We start from the raw sequence: 17645 nt of genomic DNA, 5'->3' as shown, positions 1-17645 counted from the left end.
GGGCCTGGGCATAAATTATGCCTTGGTATAAATTGGAAGCCAGCAAAGTTGATGAAGCAGTCGGCTTATGAGCCCATCATTGCAAATTCCAGTTGACATCCTAGCTGCCATATTGTGTACCAGCTGAGGTTTCCAGGGAGCCTTCAAATGCAGCCTCATATAGAGTAAATTGCAGTAGGTGATCCTTGATGTTACCTAGATATGTGTGACAGTTTTATAATCTGCTTTCTCCAGGAATGGCTGCTGCTAGCAGGGTACCTTAGGTTGGTTAAAAATGCTTCTTTGCTACCTCCACCACCTAAACAACAAGGAGCTCAGGAGTAGGGACAACACCGAAAAGGTAAACTTAATCTTTCAGGGGGAAGTACAACCTGCTCCAGTTTATATGCTTTCCCTGCAACTGCCCACACCAACATGCATGGATTAAGTTTCAATAAGATCAGCAACATCCTGCCTGTCACTGATTCTAGACTCTAAATTAGAGTCTAAATTAGACTTTGGATGGAAAGGAGAAAAAGTTGGACATCGTAAACATCCTGATGAGAACTCACCTGACTTAATGACATCTTCCACTAGTTTTATATTAAACAATATAGGAGACAAAGTGGTCCCTTTCAGAATTTCACAAACCAATGCCCATTAGTTACAGCAGTAGTTTCTCAACATCACCTTCTCTGACTTTCCTTCCAGGAAGGAATAGAACTACTCTGTGTCCCACCCCCTCTCTACTTATCATGGCAGTCACCAAGAATGACATCCTGCTCCTCCTGTTAAGCAGACAATAGTTTCAAAAGTTAATTCTAAGTCCCACTGATTTAAGTGGCATTTATTTACTCATATGCTTTACTCCCTGAAACCAGTGGGACTTCAAAGAGCCTAACTTGGGCTCAGCTATGTCCTAGTTCTTTTTTCAGTGATTCAAGTTATGATTGTGAGCTATGATTGTGAAAATCCATTATTCAAATCTGGTTGATCATCTGTTTTGGATAAATATATGTCCACATAATTAAAGAGTACATCATATTGTGTGAAGAACTAAGGGCAGAATTCAGGTTGCACAGGCTGCTGATTTTCAGACATCTGCATCCACCCTTCGAATTAGTTCGCATACCTGACATCAATGGGCCCAGAGATCTTCCTAATTGAGTGTTTATTGTGTAACTGGAATAGTTTCTTAAACATGAAAACAAGACTCAACTCTTTTGGCCCTACCAGTGCAATGTTCCACTACAGGATTCACAAGCTATTTAAAGAGATATAACTAACCAAACCAATATGTTCTTGCCTTTCTTTTTAAAGAAAAGTTTTATAGCAGGAACAGAGGCTGTGATTGACATGGCACAGGAATTTAAATAGTGGTTTCACATAATTTCATATTCCAGCACCCACAGCAGTATCACAAATTAATTTATATATATATATATATATTCTATATATATCTTTAGATATATCTTTAGATATATCTTTATATATCTTATATGTTGCGCATTAATAGTTGTGTGCTACACCAGGGAGAGAAGGGAAATGTGGAAGAAGTAGCACTGGTTAGGGAACATGCCTTTTTCATTTTTGCTATCTGTAGCCGCTCCAAATAGGAAGCCTTGCAGAATGGTCCTTAATGGGCAAAGTGAGAGGTTTGGACCTGCTAAAGAGCAGGGTTAAGTGCAACCTCTGTGCCTGTCCTTTAGTGTGTATGAATCATGTTCCTTATCTTCAAGATAACCAGGAAATAATGGTTGCCCTTCCATTGATTTCAAGAACAATTTGTTGATACCCATAAGACAGAACAATTCAAAGAAGTCCACTGACATATTTTTAAAGCTTTGATAATATATTACAGTTTAATTCATTATAGAAGCTTCCAATATCAGAGGACAATTCATTTTGTTTCTATCATAGAGCTGTTTTTTTTAAACTTGTTATGATGCCTTCTCGGCTTTTGTTCAGCCAAATCTGAAACCTAGACCAATTAAAAATGTGGGCCATTGAACTTCCATATTTTAATTAATACAGATTTAATGCCTGCACTTGTTACCCATTTGCTAAAACCCTAGAATACAGATTACAGCTCAAATCGACTGTGAATTTGCTTTGCTTTTGATTTATTATAGTTAGTAATCAGATCCAATTTACTATGACCAAGAGTCATCCTTTTGTCACTCCTGTGTATATGGCTTTTGTTTTCCATTGGCACATCATCACAGAGGCCGCAGGTATTGGGAATTGTATATCTCATCTCACTATTTAGTGATTTAAAAGGCTTGCTAAGAAGATCTAGTTTGGTGTATCTGTGAGTTATTGGTTCATCCTTCTGTATTTTGCTTTGGTCTTCCATAGGCTGAGCAGCATAGAAAAACTTGTTGTTTATTCCAATATCCTCATTAGTCCCAAGGTGCAAATCATGCCCATATCTTGTGTTGATGTCTATGATTGGTGATGATACTGACAGCAAAGATGTCTTAAATCTTAGAAGATTAGATGCATCATCAAATGGAGCATTAAATCTTGGTGATATGCTGTAACTAGAGTTTGGCTGCTCTCTGGGCTGGTGTTTCAAGTCACAAAGCCTCAGGAAGCCCAGTGTCTCTTTTCTTGTTTCACCAGCAGCCACTTCTTTCTTCTCACAGGGTACAGTGGAGGTCGCTTGGTTTTGATATGGTGATTTTTTAATGCTTACTATGCTAGAGTTGGAGGAGCTACTGGAAGGGCTTGAGGTATCACTCTCATTCATTTGAGTATGCTTTAAAATTGGCTCAGTTTTTTGCAAGTTTCTGTAAGGAGAGGGATTGTGTCTTTCAGCACTGGAGGCACTGAGTTTATTCACAGATCTAGATTCAGCATATATGCATCGGAACTCTTTGTCAAAGTCCTCAACAAGTTTCCCTCTGAATTGTATCACCAGACAGGTGTGGACTTGGCTGCACAGCCATGTAAAACTGAAAGAAAAAGATCAGAGATAATGAGTCTATATTACTTTATTTCCAAATATTTACTGGCTTTAGATACTATAAGAACTCACTGGGGGCAGGGAAATCACATCTCCTTTCTCCTTCATAGCCCTTGCAGCTTCCCACTTTCTTTTTTTGCTCCCACCTTTCTCCATTCTTCCACTCTCCTCCCCTCCTTTCTCTCTTGAAGCTTCTCCTCTTTTCATCCTCTATTCCCTTCAGTCCCCATTCCCCACTTTTTTGTCTTCTTCCTTCCACTGTAGTTTTGCTTCTTCCTGTTATCTTCCTTCTTGTCTTTTCTGCCTTTCAGTTCCCTCTTTCCTCCCATCACCTCTCCTTTGCAGCAGCCATTTTGGATCACCCAGGAAACCACAGTTGCCTAGGCAATCCAAAATAGGTAATGAAATTGCGTGGATTGATTTTGCACGATTTCAGCATTATAAAAATGTTGATTTTATTTTATCCTTGCATTTTTTAAAAATATTTTTTCTAGAGTCATGAAGATTCTCCCAAATTTATAGAATCATCTACTCCTTCTGCAGGGTTGCCAGTTTCTGGAATGTCAGGGAAATGGAAATTTGTGAGGGAAGGTCAGGGAAATTGGTCTGAGGTCAGGGGAAGTCAGGGAAATTGTGGTTAAAATATATTCAAACTGTGGATTTTTGACCTGCTGCTGCAAGAGTATGATCTGTTCTTCTGGCAACTGGAATAGAGAAGTAGCAGAATAAAAGTAAAACTTAATGATGCCCTTTCCCAGCGCCACCTTTTTCTTAGCTCCACCCCCAGCCTAATGTGTTTGTTGAGCTCTGTCCCCGCATGATTTCCAAGGTCTGCCTGTAGCATTTGCAAAGCAAGGCTAGTTTAAATGTTTAGCAGTATACCAACTTTAAACATCTAACTGTTTTCATCCCTACCAGCTAGTACTGCATTTAACTTACATATAAAGATAAGCATGTTTTGGGGTATGGAATGGACGTTTTGTCTCCTACTAAACACAGCACAGAGTTGCAAATGAGTTTTGCCACTGTTGCGTTTCACAGACAACTAGCACTTTCTACTCTGCACCATGCAAAGTAAATTTTGCAAATGTGATTGCTTGTTCATGCTGGAGTTTACAGAGTAACAATGCTCTCACCCTCTTTCCTGACTATTCCCATGCATAAAAGTTGCAAATGAGGGTTGTCTGCTTCTCTAGATTGCAGAAACTCCACCTCCTAGCATTCAGAGTTTACTTGAATTGAAGTTTGTATCTTGGTGTAATTGTTGGTGCAGTTGCAAAACAGATGTTGCTGCAGTTAATGTTGAAATAAGCTCATATTAATTTTTTTACTTTGACAAATATTTTTGCAGTTGAGACCTGGGTACTTGAAAAGTGGAACATTTCATTAAGCCTTGTATTAATGCAATATGACCTATTCATTTTTTAACGTGGTTATATTTGATGGTAGTCAGGAAAATTGACAAATGATGGTCAGGGAAATGAAAAATAAAATTTTAGTGGCAACCCTGTTCTGTACCTGGCTCCACTGTGCAAATTTTTGACCTGCATTCTAGGGGCAGAATTTCATATATACCAAGTGGAGTATTGATGCCAGTAATAAAACCAAAATGGAAGCTGCTTAGACATATCGGTCACACCATTGACAGCATTTTGCTGCATGTGCCACTGAGAATAATGCCATGGATCCAATTCCATTCTTAGGCTAGAGGAAGTTTTTCAAGCTTAAGAAGCCTGAGGCTTGAGGAAGGCTTCACACTTTCCTTAGCATTGTGGTAGGAGAATGATAGGATTAACACCAGTGAATGGATCTATGATTCAAAATGAGTTCACAGAAGCTATCTTCATTAGACTAGAACTGAAGCTAGAACTTGAGCCTGTGCATGAGCTAATATACATAAATCACTATAGAGCATTGCTTGGTAAAAAAGAGAGAGAGAGAACAAACTGAAAGGCAGCCAGTGCAGCCATTTGTGAATTTAATTAATATGTTTTCTGCGTTGGAAAATACCTCATCTCGTTCCAGCGACTCCAGGATTCACACAATCTGCTGTGAGTTTAAGTCATTGTAAATTTAAATTGCATAATCTATGGTGATAAGAGTTTTTAAAATGGAGATATTCCCTTATACTCAATCCTATTAAGGAACTGATAATGTAAAGACTTGCCCTAAAATCACATGACCAGGGTCCTAGAGACTGCAGTACAAGAGGTTTTAGTTGTTCTTCATATTAAAGTTGCTTTAAGCCATTCCTCATTCCTTTAACCTCTGTCTGTGGACTCAGAAACATTACCATTCCCTGACGAAGAATCGACAGGACCACTGAAACAGGTTGGCCTTGCCATTAAGTGCCTCCAAATGTAACAGCTGTTACATTTGACTGTTGTGTCAGATGCATTTGTTGACCACTTGCCAACTGCCTGTCCTTCTGTTTCCTCCCCTTCCACGCTCCTTTTAAAACAGTGTGTCTGAGATTATGGAGGTCTATTTGGTACAGAGAACCACTACCAGCAACAATAGTTATACAGTATTTATTAAAAAGAAAATGTTCACAAGCATACTTTTAGCACAGCACCAGATTGAGTGAGGGATTCGGGGAGGGACGGTGGCTCAGTGGTAGACCATCTGCTTGGGAAGCAGAAGGTCCCAGGTTCAATCCTTGGCATCTCCAAAAAAGGGTCCAGGCAAATAGGTGTGAAAAAACCTCAGCTTGAGACCCTGGAGAGCCGCTGCCAGTCTGAGAAGACAATACTGACTTTGATGGACCAAAGGTCTGATTCAGTATAAGGCAGCTTCATATGTTCATATATGTTCATTCCAAAAGAAATGGGCAAAACAGAAGTCCTCTGTCCCATTCTCTGTACATGTCCTGTCAGACATTAAAATAGGACAGGCTTTTTTTTTTTAGGATGTTACAGATCTCTATAGAGAATTAATTACCTAAAAGCTGTCTCCAACACTTGGTAAAAATGGCTGCCTTCTCAGTGGAGAGGTCTGCCTCCTCTCATGGACTGCACCCAAGGAAAAGAGACTTCCTTCCTGTTTTTATCATATCTGTTCCCCCCTCCCACTGACTTGATCAGTCCAGGTCAGAGAAGCGTTTCCTGAAAATTCTAAACATTTCCTTCCTGATGTCCCTCTATTTATTTATTTTGATATATAGACTGCCCTCCCCTGTCTGTCAAACTCAGGGTAGTAAACAACATATTCAATAAATACATTTATAGATATAACATTTCATTCTTCCAAACCTCTGTTCCCTGCTTGAAAGGGGGAGCTTGGCCATCCCATTGTCTCTAACTAGACCTATTAGCATTTTTAAGGGGTAGCTGAGTTGAGCCTGGAAAGCCACTGACTTACTTCCTCCTTCCCAGCTTGGTCTTTGCCCCAGGTAGGGGGGCATTAAAATGCAAAGTGGAGATTTCTCTCCTTTCAGACCTTCCAGAAAAAAATGCATTTCTTCACAATATGTAAAGAGCATTCCTTTAAAATAAGTTACCAAAGCCAACTTGCCCCCACCTCCCTTTAAAAGGTGGTACCCAAGGTCTGAGGGTTAGGCATCCAGCCATACTTGGTCTCCATGAGCAATTCTAGCTTAGAAATCAATCACATGCCTGATGCCACAGTAAGTTACAAGCATCTGCAGCAACCACTTGTGAATAGGGCTTACTGAGAAATGTGCAGAGGAGTGATTGAAGATCTCCACTAGGATGATCCCAACTGGAGGTCAGGGCTTCTGTGTCTTTCATATTTGTGTGCAGGTAAGATCAGATTTTCTCACCCTTGCATGGCTGTTGCACCTGCTAAAATTCTCTTTTGTACAGAAACATGCCAGAGCTTTGTCCTCCCCAGCATTGCTTTTGGAATGGGGTCAAAGGATTCCCCATCAGGGCGGGACCAGCTACAGGACTGGGTGGAGTAGGGAAGGCACTCAACCTGGAATGTTGGCATTGGGGGAGATGCCTTTGAATATTTCCTTGAGGGTGCTGAGTGCTGGCCTAATAAACTAACAATGCCATCACAAGCAGTTTTATACTTTTCTAAGACCACTGGAATCAGTAGGCTTTGGAGGGTGTAACTTTGCTTAGGGTGGCACTATAATTCTAGTTATAATTGGTCTTGACAGTAGCAAATCTGACTGCCGAGTCTTTATCTGAGGTCATGTCTAAAAAACGTTCTATTACAAGTTATACAAAAATGCGTTGGACTAGATGACCCTGGAGGTCACTTCCAATTCTATGATTCTACAAATGCAACTCTGGCAGGCATTGAGATGGTTTTATAAGCTGAGAAAATTCCATGGGGTAGGCAGGATTCCTGTAAGTAAAGGTAAGGCCACTATTGAAGGTTTCAGGATTTCACACACACTGCGAAATCAGATATGAGAACAGGTGAGCCACATGCATAGAGTATAGCTGTATCGATCAAGGAAGTGGGGTTGGTTGAAATTAAAATAAAGTAGGGCAGTTTCCACAAAGGAGAGCCAGGGAATTGCTGGGCAGAGGGCATGTGGATATAAAGAGGAAGCTAACACTGTAATTACTGATGATGCAATTAAGTTGGAAAGCAACATGGTAACTACAGAAAGCAGGCAGGAAGTGAAAAATTGTGCAGCAGTCTTTGTGCTATTTAGAAGGGTTTTTTAAAAACCTTAAATGTTTTGGGCATTTTATGCATTTATCGTAAACAGGAACAACAGAGTTGTCAGATTTACTCCTAGGAATGTGCCTCTAAGACTGCAGCTTTTCAAAAAGACACTTAAACAAATGTTTGTATTTTCTAAATTGTATTTTCTATCATGCCAACTCACATTTTGAGTTTTTACATTTTAACACTGTTACGCAGTTAGAAATTCAACAGCACCATCTCTTTGTTCAAAAGAGGCCACGTATTACAACAGGAGAACCCAGATACTACATTTTTCTGTTGATAATGGATATCTTTTAACCCTTCTTTGAACAAAATGGACAACACTCAAATCACTTGAATTATATAGTCACACAGAATATCATTCATATTTTAAATAACTGCTTCCTGAAATATGTGGTGCAATAATAATTTTCTCAGGCTCAAAGAAAGCCACATTACACGCTAAAGAGCATTCCTAGAATTATGTGTGAAAATGACTTAATTGTTAATAGTTCTTACCTGTAGGTCCCAGCAAGGACTTGTTCACAGTCTATCATCATGAATTTATCAACAGCTTGTCCTGCAAGCTTCTTGCCAGCCTTACTGTAGTATGTGTCTCCACTCACACAGCGTATGCGCATGTTCTGGAATGGGGGCAGGGGGGAGAAGAAGGCACATTAGAAATGAAACACAGTCAAGACATCTCCCTTTTTCATTCAGTGTGGACCTTATGGGGGAAAAGTACAAAATAAGTGAGTGTTGGTCATTATAGGCACTGATCTGAATGGAATGGGGGTGGGTGGGTCATTTTTTGTATTTTAAAATATAATATAATTTTGAGGTAAGTTAGTCTCTGGCTAAATAGCAGAGGCTGCTTTCAAACATATATGTTTTTGCATGTCAGTTGTTGGAATGCAGAAGGTTCATGTTGATCCATGCCTGTTCAGATAGCAAACTTGATATTTACAGGATCAGCAGAGGCAGCATACCTCAAAGAGCAACCATTTCCAAAGATCTGTTTCCTTTGGTACTTTTCTTCCTACATCCAGTGGTGTTTGCTATACAGCCTAATTATATTGACCAGGCTGCATTTACATCAAATTAATTATTTGCTGGTTTGGCAAGCAAAACAATACTTATCATTTAGTTCACGAAACATCAGCAGATGCATTTTAATCTTCAACAAGATCCTAACATTTCTGTTTTTTATTTTGTTAAAAATTAAATCTTAATTTCTACATTTTCCAACTACAAGAAGCTGCAACTGATGGGTGCTCAGTCTCTGCTATCATAAGACACATCAGCAAGAATTCTTTTTCTGTTCCCAGTTCATGTGCATGTGAGAAGTTTTCTTTCTGGGGGGGAGCAAGCGTGAAACATACACAGGCGAAATTTGTGTGTTGAGACTTCACCTGGTATCCTAGTAATGTTAAGGTTCTGCTCGGGGGCAGGTAACCAACCCATCTGGGTTCAGTTTAGGAAATGTGGTACAGGAAGAGTGGAATTCACCAGTTCAGTGCTTTTATGAGAGGCTTTACATTTGGGTGAGGAAGATTACTAAAGGAGAGGAGTTTATAAATTATGAACTGTATGGAGACAGTATATAGACCTTTTTCACACCCTCACCTAATATGCGGTATTCAAAGAAGCTGATTTGTGAAATGTTTAGGACAGACAAAAATTTTATTTACTTCATTTGTACCCTGCCTTTCTTCCTAATGGGGACTCGAAGTGAGTAGGACAATACTGTCTCACAAGTGCAGCATTGACTTGTGGAGTTCATTTTTTGAGATGTGATGATAACCATTAGCTTAGATGGCTTTTCAGCGCATCACTAGCTTTTCACATAGGTGATGGGAAGAAGAAGGGTAAGAAAATATGTATAAACATTTTTCCCTCCCTCCCTTGATTTTCTTATATTTCATCCCAGGTTCTTTTAATATTGCCTTCAGTTAAACTAAATGGGAATATACTGGGAAGTCATCCATGGTGAGATCCATTTTACTGCACATCTCTGCGAAGTGATCCAAGTTCTTTTCATCAAGAATCAAGTAAACAGGAACATGTCGTTTGCTTGACGCCTCCATCAGGTCACTCAGTAACTCCATATCTGTGAAGAGGTCCATCACAATTGCAATCACCTGCATGGAGTGGGTGAAAAAATACAAGAGACATTTTTAAAGGACAGGTAGTAGATTGTTATAACACAATTTTCAAAACAGAGCAATTGAGTTAAGTACATTGCTTAGGTGAAATGACAGAAAAGTGCTTTAGCAAATTAAAGTAAAACTCGGATTGCTTTTTTCCCATTTTAAGCCTTCTTACTTATCACAGGTACATGGGAACAGGCTGTGAGGAAAAAAACTCTGCATATGCTCAGCATCCTTCATTTCATAATTCTTCATCACATATTTCAGAACTTGGTCTTGGCACATAGTTGCAGGGGTTAACCAACAGAAGGAACTCAAGCTCAATAATAAAATATCTAAATTCAAATCTCAGGATACATGGGAGACCCAACAATAGATCTTCCTTTGCCTGGATTGTGCCTTATAATTATAGTTCTAAAGAAAGTGAATAGAGTGGCTTTGTTGTATTATTGCTAGGGTCTTTTTTGTGTGAGTAGTATTTCAGATTTAAGAAGGTTTTAAAGCTAACACAGAATAATCATTAATAGATTGATGAAGTTGAATGAAAGCAGAAATAGTACTACACTGGATAACTTTCTGCATCGTCTGTCAAACAGTGATCTGACTATCTTATTTATTATATTATTATTAGACTTTAGTAACGCTCCCCCAATCTCTTTTTAATGACAACAGACAATCATTAAGAGAAAATGTAAGTTTGTAAACTGAACCACTGTGCCTTTTGCAATGAAGTGACAGTTCCCCCGAGATCTCTATATAAAAATTTACAGCTCTGTACTGTGAATGTTAAATTTGTACTCTGTGAATGCTTGGAGGCTAAGCCAAGTCTACTGTCAGGTAGTCAAAAGGTTGAAGAACCTGTTTCTTCCCCATGGCAAATTCCTTTCAACTTCCAGTCTGCCAAGGTAGGAGGATTGCAATTCATACATTCATAGAGGTAAACAGAAGACAATGGACTTGTTCCTTCCCTGGGGGCATTTCCAGAACTCTTTATCATCATAGGAGTAAGTTCTAGATAAAGACAGCATTTATTGCCTATTTTATTTTCCTCTGCTCAGATGTTGTTACTCAGTTGTTGCTCACTTGTCTGCTTTTTCTTTTTGTAGCTAATGACTGTTTATACTAGAGATAATGTTACCTCCCCACCCCCCGCCGAAATTGGTATTATGATTGGTCTCTGTGCCAACATATCAAAGCCCAGCTTTTGACTCACACTAATCAGAATACCAAGAAAAGATAGCGAGATGCCTGCCTGGGTGTGAATAACTCTAACAAGTGAGAACTCCAAGATTTTTGCTATCTGCATGGTGATTTCAAATAGGAGAGTGACCTTATTTGTAGAGGAGTCTCTTAAAAGGATCTGGTGCCCAGATTATGAGGGAAATGCACATTTAACTCATAACCTGGTGGTGCTAGTAAAAGTGCCATGTTCCTGCTTTCAGCAGGCAAACCCCTACTAAAGCATCCCCATTTTCCACTAGTGCTGAAATGAGCAGCAGGAGAAAACAGAGTGTGTGTTGTCGATGCATTGACATCACTTGCAGCTGAAACATGGACGTGACATCAAAGATGCTTTAGGATTTTGCCAATCTCAGTGGTTTTTGCTACAGATGCTGGTGAAATTCTAAAGCATCTGTGATGTTTACTTCTGGGATTTAGCTGCAAGTGATGTCAACAAACTGACATCCCTTTTCCTATGCCTTGCCTTTCCAAGTCTTCTGGGGGCAACAAGAAGGAATCCTAAATGTGCTGGGAGGTGGTGGGAAGGTGAACTCATAGAATTCTAGCAGCTTGAGACATGGGCTGGCAGAGTAATATCTACATCCCAATGATAGCATAAGGAGCCGATGAGACCCATTCTACCACGCCTTTCACAGCAGGTTAATTTGCAGCCATTAGCAATAAATAATAATGCAGATCCCCATGGCATGAAAAATTCACCTGCTGATGTCTGCACATCAATCTAATATTAAAGCACAAAAGGTAGTCAGGTTATAGGTGTGATAGTGTGTGTGCATGCACAGTCATTTGGAAGCCCAAAAAAAAGTGACAGCTCTTCTGCTGGAGGTCTTGTATCTTGGATTGGATGGAAAGACACAGCTGTTGACAGTTATTCTTCATCTTTTGTGTGATCAGTCTGTAAATAGACACTAATCTTGTTGCAATGCGTGGTTTTCAGATTTCCCATAACAAAATGATTTTAAAATCCTGCTTAACTGAATAATAATTGACTGACATAGGTTATCTGGTAAATAAAAACGTTATCACCAGATTTACTTTTTTGGCCCACCAAATCTGTGGACAATACTGAGTTCTATTTTTCTTGGACTTGACTCAGACTGGTTGCCTTTTATTTCCACTATTCAAATACACATGCAGTGACTAACTGGACACATCCACTTGCCCAAGTCCCAAAATCCACCTAAGTGGCTGCAACTCCCCATTCCCCACTCCATAGCAATTTGTATTTGTATGCACTGTGTAGATGTGTGTAATCAAGCATCACCACATGCTGATTCAAAACTGGGCTGAGAGAAAAATGGTGAACAAGGCTTACAGGTGGGAGGGAAGAGTCCTTCTAAAACAGTTGATTGAGTCAATCCAGAGTTTAATGTTTGAGAAAGTTTTTGGCCTTCTTCAAAGCTGAACCTCTGAGCAATACCCCCCACCCCACCTACCACAAGGTTTCTGGAATCAAACTGCTGTAAAAAACCCCCCCAGGATCATGAGAGATATGAGTAATTCTGCAGACAACTCTAATCTGTTGGTTGAGTTGTCTGAAGGCAAGCTTTCTGAATCATTACACCATATTTCTGTTCAGAGTGTACTTGTTGCTGTATGCTAAAAAATAACTGGGGATATAAAGAAGGTACAAATCACAGATTATGGATTTCAGAACAAGTGCATCCTCCTTAACTTATACCAAAATGCTTGCATGGGAAATATTTAATAGAACAATTAATGCGAAATCTTTATGTAGCAAGTAATGTATGTGCTGCTCAAATGTCTGGTTTCTCCCAATACACCTAGGGCTTTACATTAATTGCAACACTTTTGTGTATGAATTTTATATTGTGTAAAACTTAGCAATGTCCACATTAAATTCTTAAGTAATAATTTACTGTTATAGGATTGGATCCACACAGTTTTTTCATCCAATTTTACTGAATTATCCTTACTACAGCTGCCATATGGCTTTTGTTAATGCAGTTCCCATGACCCCCATCATAACTTTTTTTGGGTGGCCAAAGAAGTCTCCTCCCCTTTTAACCAGAAGAAAAGCTGGTTGTATGAAACCCATAGTTTTCCAGTTCTTCTTTCTCACAAATGAATAGGTTCTCCCAGAAGGTGGGGAAAAATTACTAGCTAACAAAGAAGCATGTAAACCATCTTGTTCCTTTTATAAATTGTCCTGGAGGGTTATCCATGTTAGTCTGTGGCAGCAAAATAAAACAGAAGTCAAGTGGCACCGTGAAGACTACCAGGTGGACTGACTATTATGCCACCAGGGAAAATCCTGGTAGACCAATGGCCAGTTGGGCATATCTCCCCTTGCACGTGGCAGCCCCATCTGAGTTGCACATGCAGCAGCTTTGGGCTCTTGAAGATGTAATGTAATGTAAAATTTTATTTGTATCCCGCCCTCCCCCGCCGAAGCAGGCTCAGGGCGGCTACTTCTACCACCACAGCCAGATATCCCTCCATGGGGTGGTGGTGGTGGTGGCAGCATTGGAGTAGGGTTGCCAGGTCTGTGTTGGAAAATACCTGGAGACTTTGGGGATGGATCTGGGAGAGGACGGGGTTTGGGGAGGGGAGGGACCTCAGCATGGTCCAATGCCATAGAGCCAAAGCAGCCATTTTCTCCAGGGGAGCTGATCTCTGCCAGCTAGAGATAAATTGTAAATGTGGGAAATCTCTAGGCCCCACCTGGAGGCTGGCAACCCTACAAGAGGTAGCAAGGAAGGGGAAGGATTTTTTTTTCCAAGGTCATTTTGGCTTCCCTGTATGCCCCCTGCAGACTAACTAGGGTTGCCTGAGACCTGGCAACCTGAAGACTAACAAGGCTTTAACTGTAAGATAACCTTTACATGCACCTAGATAATGAAAAATGGGGAGGAAAAGGGGAGTTGTGGCAGTGAGATATCTGAGATCATGTGTAGTTGAATTGACACATAATGAATGATGAAAAAGGTTAGAGCTTCCAGACCTCTTGGGCTGCAGATATATAAAGATATAAAAGTCTAATAGTGAGGAAAAGCCCTTTATAGCTGTAGAAGATAGCCTATCCAAGGAAGATACAGTGCAAAGCATAATAATCCTTTGTGTTTCTTACTATAATGTTTTAATCATATTACCATGTTGCATCATACTGTAATCCTTTACGTATGGTAATTTTTTAAATGCATCACACTTCACCTTCTGTTTAGTTTAACAGTCTGTTTCCGAGGTGATTCAATAATTTCAACATTCCTGAAAGCAATCAAGTTACTGATCTCAATTATAAATTTCAATTAGTGCTGATGAACCTTTGTACAAGACTTTGAATCGCCCTTCACATTTCCTTCTCAGGCAATTTTTACTATTGCCCTATAGACTGCCATATCTTACATAGGAACACAAGAATGCTCTCTTCTTCCCTCCCAATAAGGGAGGCTACACTCAGACACTTAAACAGAAAGTAGGCTCTCTTTGCAAAATTCTTGTTTTAGCTCCAACTAATACAGTTTTGAGCAGGTAAATTCATTAATTTCAATATTGCCAACTATTCTGATAGGTTTATATATCAGCTTAACAGTTGTTAGGAAGGAACTAGAGTATCATAGCAAATACTGTTTCCAAATCAGCTTGGTGAGGGGAGAAGGTGCTTAATCACTGCTGAGCCTACTGATTCTTCCCTGGAATAATTCCTCCAGTTTTTTCCCCCCATCCAAGCTTACTTCTGGATTTATAGCACCGATGGAGAAAAAGAACACTTAACAGCAAGGGTCTTTTGCAGGGAATAACTGAGATGCATAGAAAGGATACACTTGCCTTCCAAGGGAAAAAAAAGGGTTTGCCACATAATTGATAATTCCACCTTTAGATGGCATTCTTACAATGTGCACAGTAAAGATCCCAGTTAGATTACCCTTCACGACCAAATATTTGGCAATATGTTAGGGTGAGGAGCTAGCTTCTCTCCCTTCTGAGTATTCCATTATTAAATGGATAATCATTGAATCAGTTATTTTAAAATCTATTTTGGATCCAGAACTATTAACTGAGTCAGAAGATACAAGAGACCTGTGGCCATCTTTTGACTTTTTTCTTCAGTAGAGAGCACATTGGAATTGTTACAATAGAGTGGAAAATCTACATGGACTTCAGAGAAAATAGCTCAAAACAGGAACTAGCAGAAATTATGCATCATCTTAATAGTGGATCTTTTCTGCAAATGCCACGTGGATGTTCACATTTTTCGCATATGTTTCTTCACTGACTCATCCCAAAATGCTGTAGTGTCTAGAGCCACAATTGTCTCAAGGATGGCCAGAAATGGCTTCTGAAGGAAATTTATCTGCTTCCAGAGGCCATGCCAAATTTTAATTATGATAACATTTTGCCCTGTTTCATACATTTTTTAAAAATCTGTTTTCTGATTTATATGAGGCATGTTCACCTTTGTCTCTTCCTTAAAGTTTTGAATTTAATGCCCAGGACATATTCAAGAATCTTCTCCATAAATCTGACATTCACAGTAGTAAGTTACACTGGTTTTTTAATAGAGCCTACTATATGTGAAGGAGTTAGGCTGTACAGCAAAATATATTTCTGGTCTCTAGCCATCTTTCTGGATAGTCCAGTGGCCCTCCAAAAGTGCAGATACTGGTCTTCTTGTGATGTAAATATGGCCTTCATAACACTGAGCTATCAAAGTCTGCAAAGTAACACTCTACTTTCTTTTTTCCCCCCTAGTACAAAACAATTAATGAGGAACTAAAAATAAAAATAACACACACAAAAATGGTATAGAAAGTAAAACAAGACTCCCACTGATATTAGAATCTAACCCATTTAGATTTTAGACAAATGCTGTACTTACTCTCTTGGCCTTGCTTATTAGAGATCGAAATAATTCCTTAATGTTGTTTGCTTTGTCTCTTTGAAAATACAAACTGACTTCTGTTTTCTCAAACCAGGAGATGGGGGGCACTGATGGCCAACCCAACTCCAATTCTGGAGGATCAATGTCTGACATACATGGAAAGTAGGTCCCAGATGTAACTCCAGAAAGAAGAGAAGCCCTGTCTACACTATCTTCTTTTGTGAGCCCTGCCTCGTGTCCGTTAATGGGAGAACCTGTGATGCTTTGGCTGTGTTGGTTCATGTAATCCATGTCTAATGTGGAAAGAAATGGCAGTTCCTTTTCTTGAACAATGGCTTGCAGATAGCCAGATTCACCCTGCTCCAGAAAGGCATCTACAGCCAGTCTAGCAGTCTCACTGTGCTGTAATGTTGAAGGAGTGACTTCTGTCCGCCATGGCTTTTTCAGATCCTCCAGACGACTCTTCAGCTGCCCTGTGGCCCCTTGAGGATTCCCATAGCCTCTGTGGAGCCAGCTCTTTGCTTCTGCTGATGGGTAGCCAAACATGATAACAGTTGCTGTTGCTTCTGCTGAGGGTAATACTCAGTCCTTGTTCTCTCTCTTTTTCTCTCTCCTTTTCTTTGGTGAAAGACTGTACTTTTTGCTGCGACTTTTATCCAAGCTCTCTCACAGTTAAGATCCCCAGGAGACAGTGTTTTGAGCTGTTTGTCTGATGTTTCCTCGGCCTTCAGTTTCTTCTAAACATTTGAGCATTCCAGGGCAAAACTGGTTTTTGGAAAAGTCTCTGTTCTCAATTTCCCAGTTGAAATAGGAACTGTTGCTGAAAATTCTGGGTTTCAGGGCCTATCTCGATGTTTCCTTCCTCATGGAAATGAGGAGAAGGTTTTTCTGTAGCTGCTTTTAGAAACACTTCCTTCAGCAATGCGACCCAGTTAAGTTCCCGCCCTAACTAACCCTAAACTAATTTCTCTCTCGTACAGTCAAAGTTCTGGAACCTGTTCTGTCAGTTCTTGTGCCTGGAGAGGAAATATGAATGCTGAAACCTGTTCTAAGGTCAATGTAGATTTATGTCATAATTACAACTATACACAAATGATACAACAATGTAATAACACCAAGCTAGTTGGAAATGAGGAGGGAGACTACCAGTAATTCATACATTAGTTATTTCTCAGGTGTTCTTAAAAAATCTGAGCACCCGTGCTACAGATTGTTTAAATTAGGGGAAAGCAGTAGATATTCATGCTCTCCAGTGCACATATTTTATTTGAGCTGCAAGAGAAACACTAAATACTGGGCAACTTATTTTCTGTAAGTGCTTAAATTAACTTGGATATTTAGCTTTCAGACAATATAGTCAATATTTGGCCATGTCTACATTGTGTTAAGGAGAGGAAAGCTTTAAAAGTTGCTGCTTTCCCTTTGTATTTGCTCATGGGGCAGTTATCCTACTGTGGTAACTACACAAATGGAATATAAGTAGAATCTATCTATACAAAAATAGTTATTTTATTAAATTAGATTTCTTAGTTGCCCTTCCCTGCCAGGCAGGGCCCAGAGCAACTTACATAGTTTATATGCAGGAACAGTCTTAGTCAATGGACATTTGGGGCAGCTTCCCTGGGCCCCATACTCATAGCCCCTCCCACCCTGCAGCCAGCTGCCCCAGGAGCTGCTCTGAAGCCCCTGCTGCAACTGAACCCCTGCATGGCATAAGGGGAGGAAATCCTACTATAGGACAGTTGAGGGGGGGGCACCTGAGTGCATGACAGCTGATTCTCCTTTCCCCAGGTAAGTGATTCTGAAGTTTCAGAAGGACTAAGACCACCCTGTA

At 39.9% G+C, this 17645-nt stretch overlaps 1 protein-coding gene across 1 annotated transcript; it reads right to left on the bottom strand.

Moving 5' to 3' along the window:
• Positions 1-1697: 1697 nt before the first annotated feature.
• FAM83C (family with sequence similarity 83 member C) lies at positions 1698-16391 on the bottom strand. Its single transcript, XM_060231070.1, has 4 exons — positions 15809-16391; positions 9550-9717; positions 8096-8220; positions 1698-2936 (listed from the first exon to the last, which is right to left on the bottom strand). The coding sequence occupies exons 1-4, from the start codon at positions 16355-16357 to the stop codon at positions 2063-2065; spliced, it is 1716 nt and encodes a 571-aa protein (XP_060087053.1). The 5' UTR covers positions 16358-16391; the 3' UTR covers positions 1698-2062.
• Positions 16392-17645: the final 1254 nt, after the last annotated feature.

The sequence above is a fragment of the Heteronotia binoei genome, chromosome 2, assembly GCF_032191835.1.
Source record: "Heteronotia binoei isolate CCM8104 ecotype False Entrance Well chromosome 2, APGP_CSIRO_Hbin_v1, whole genome shotgun sequence".
NCBI classification, from domain to species: Eukaryota; Metazoa; Chordata; class Lepidosauria; order Squamata; family Gekkonidae; genus Heteronotia; species Heteronotia binoei.
The sequence above is the reverse complement of the archived record's forward strand: the minus strand, read 5'-3'. Positions and strand labels throughout refer to the sequence as shown.

Excerpts from the sequence above, each read along its gene's own strand:
- FAM83C (XM_060231070.1), bottom strand. The coding sequence starts at position 16,357 with ATGTTTGGCTACCCATCAGCAGAAGCAAAGAGCTGGCTCCACAGAGGC. Across the intron at positions 9,718-15,808 it reads TAATAAGCAAGGCCAAGAGA|GTGATTGCAATTGTGATGGA; the intron begins GTAAGTACAGCA and ends CACTCCATGCAG. Across the intron at positions 2,937-8,095 it reads GTCCTTGCTGGGACCTACAG|TTTTACATGGCTGTGCAGCC; the intron begins GTAAGAACTATT and ends TTTTTCTTTCAG.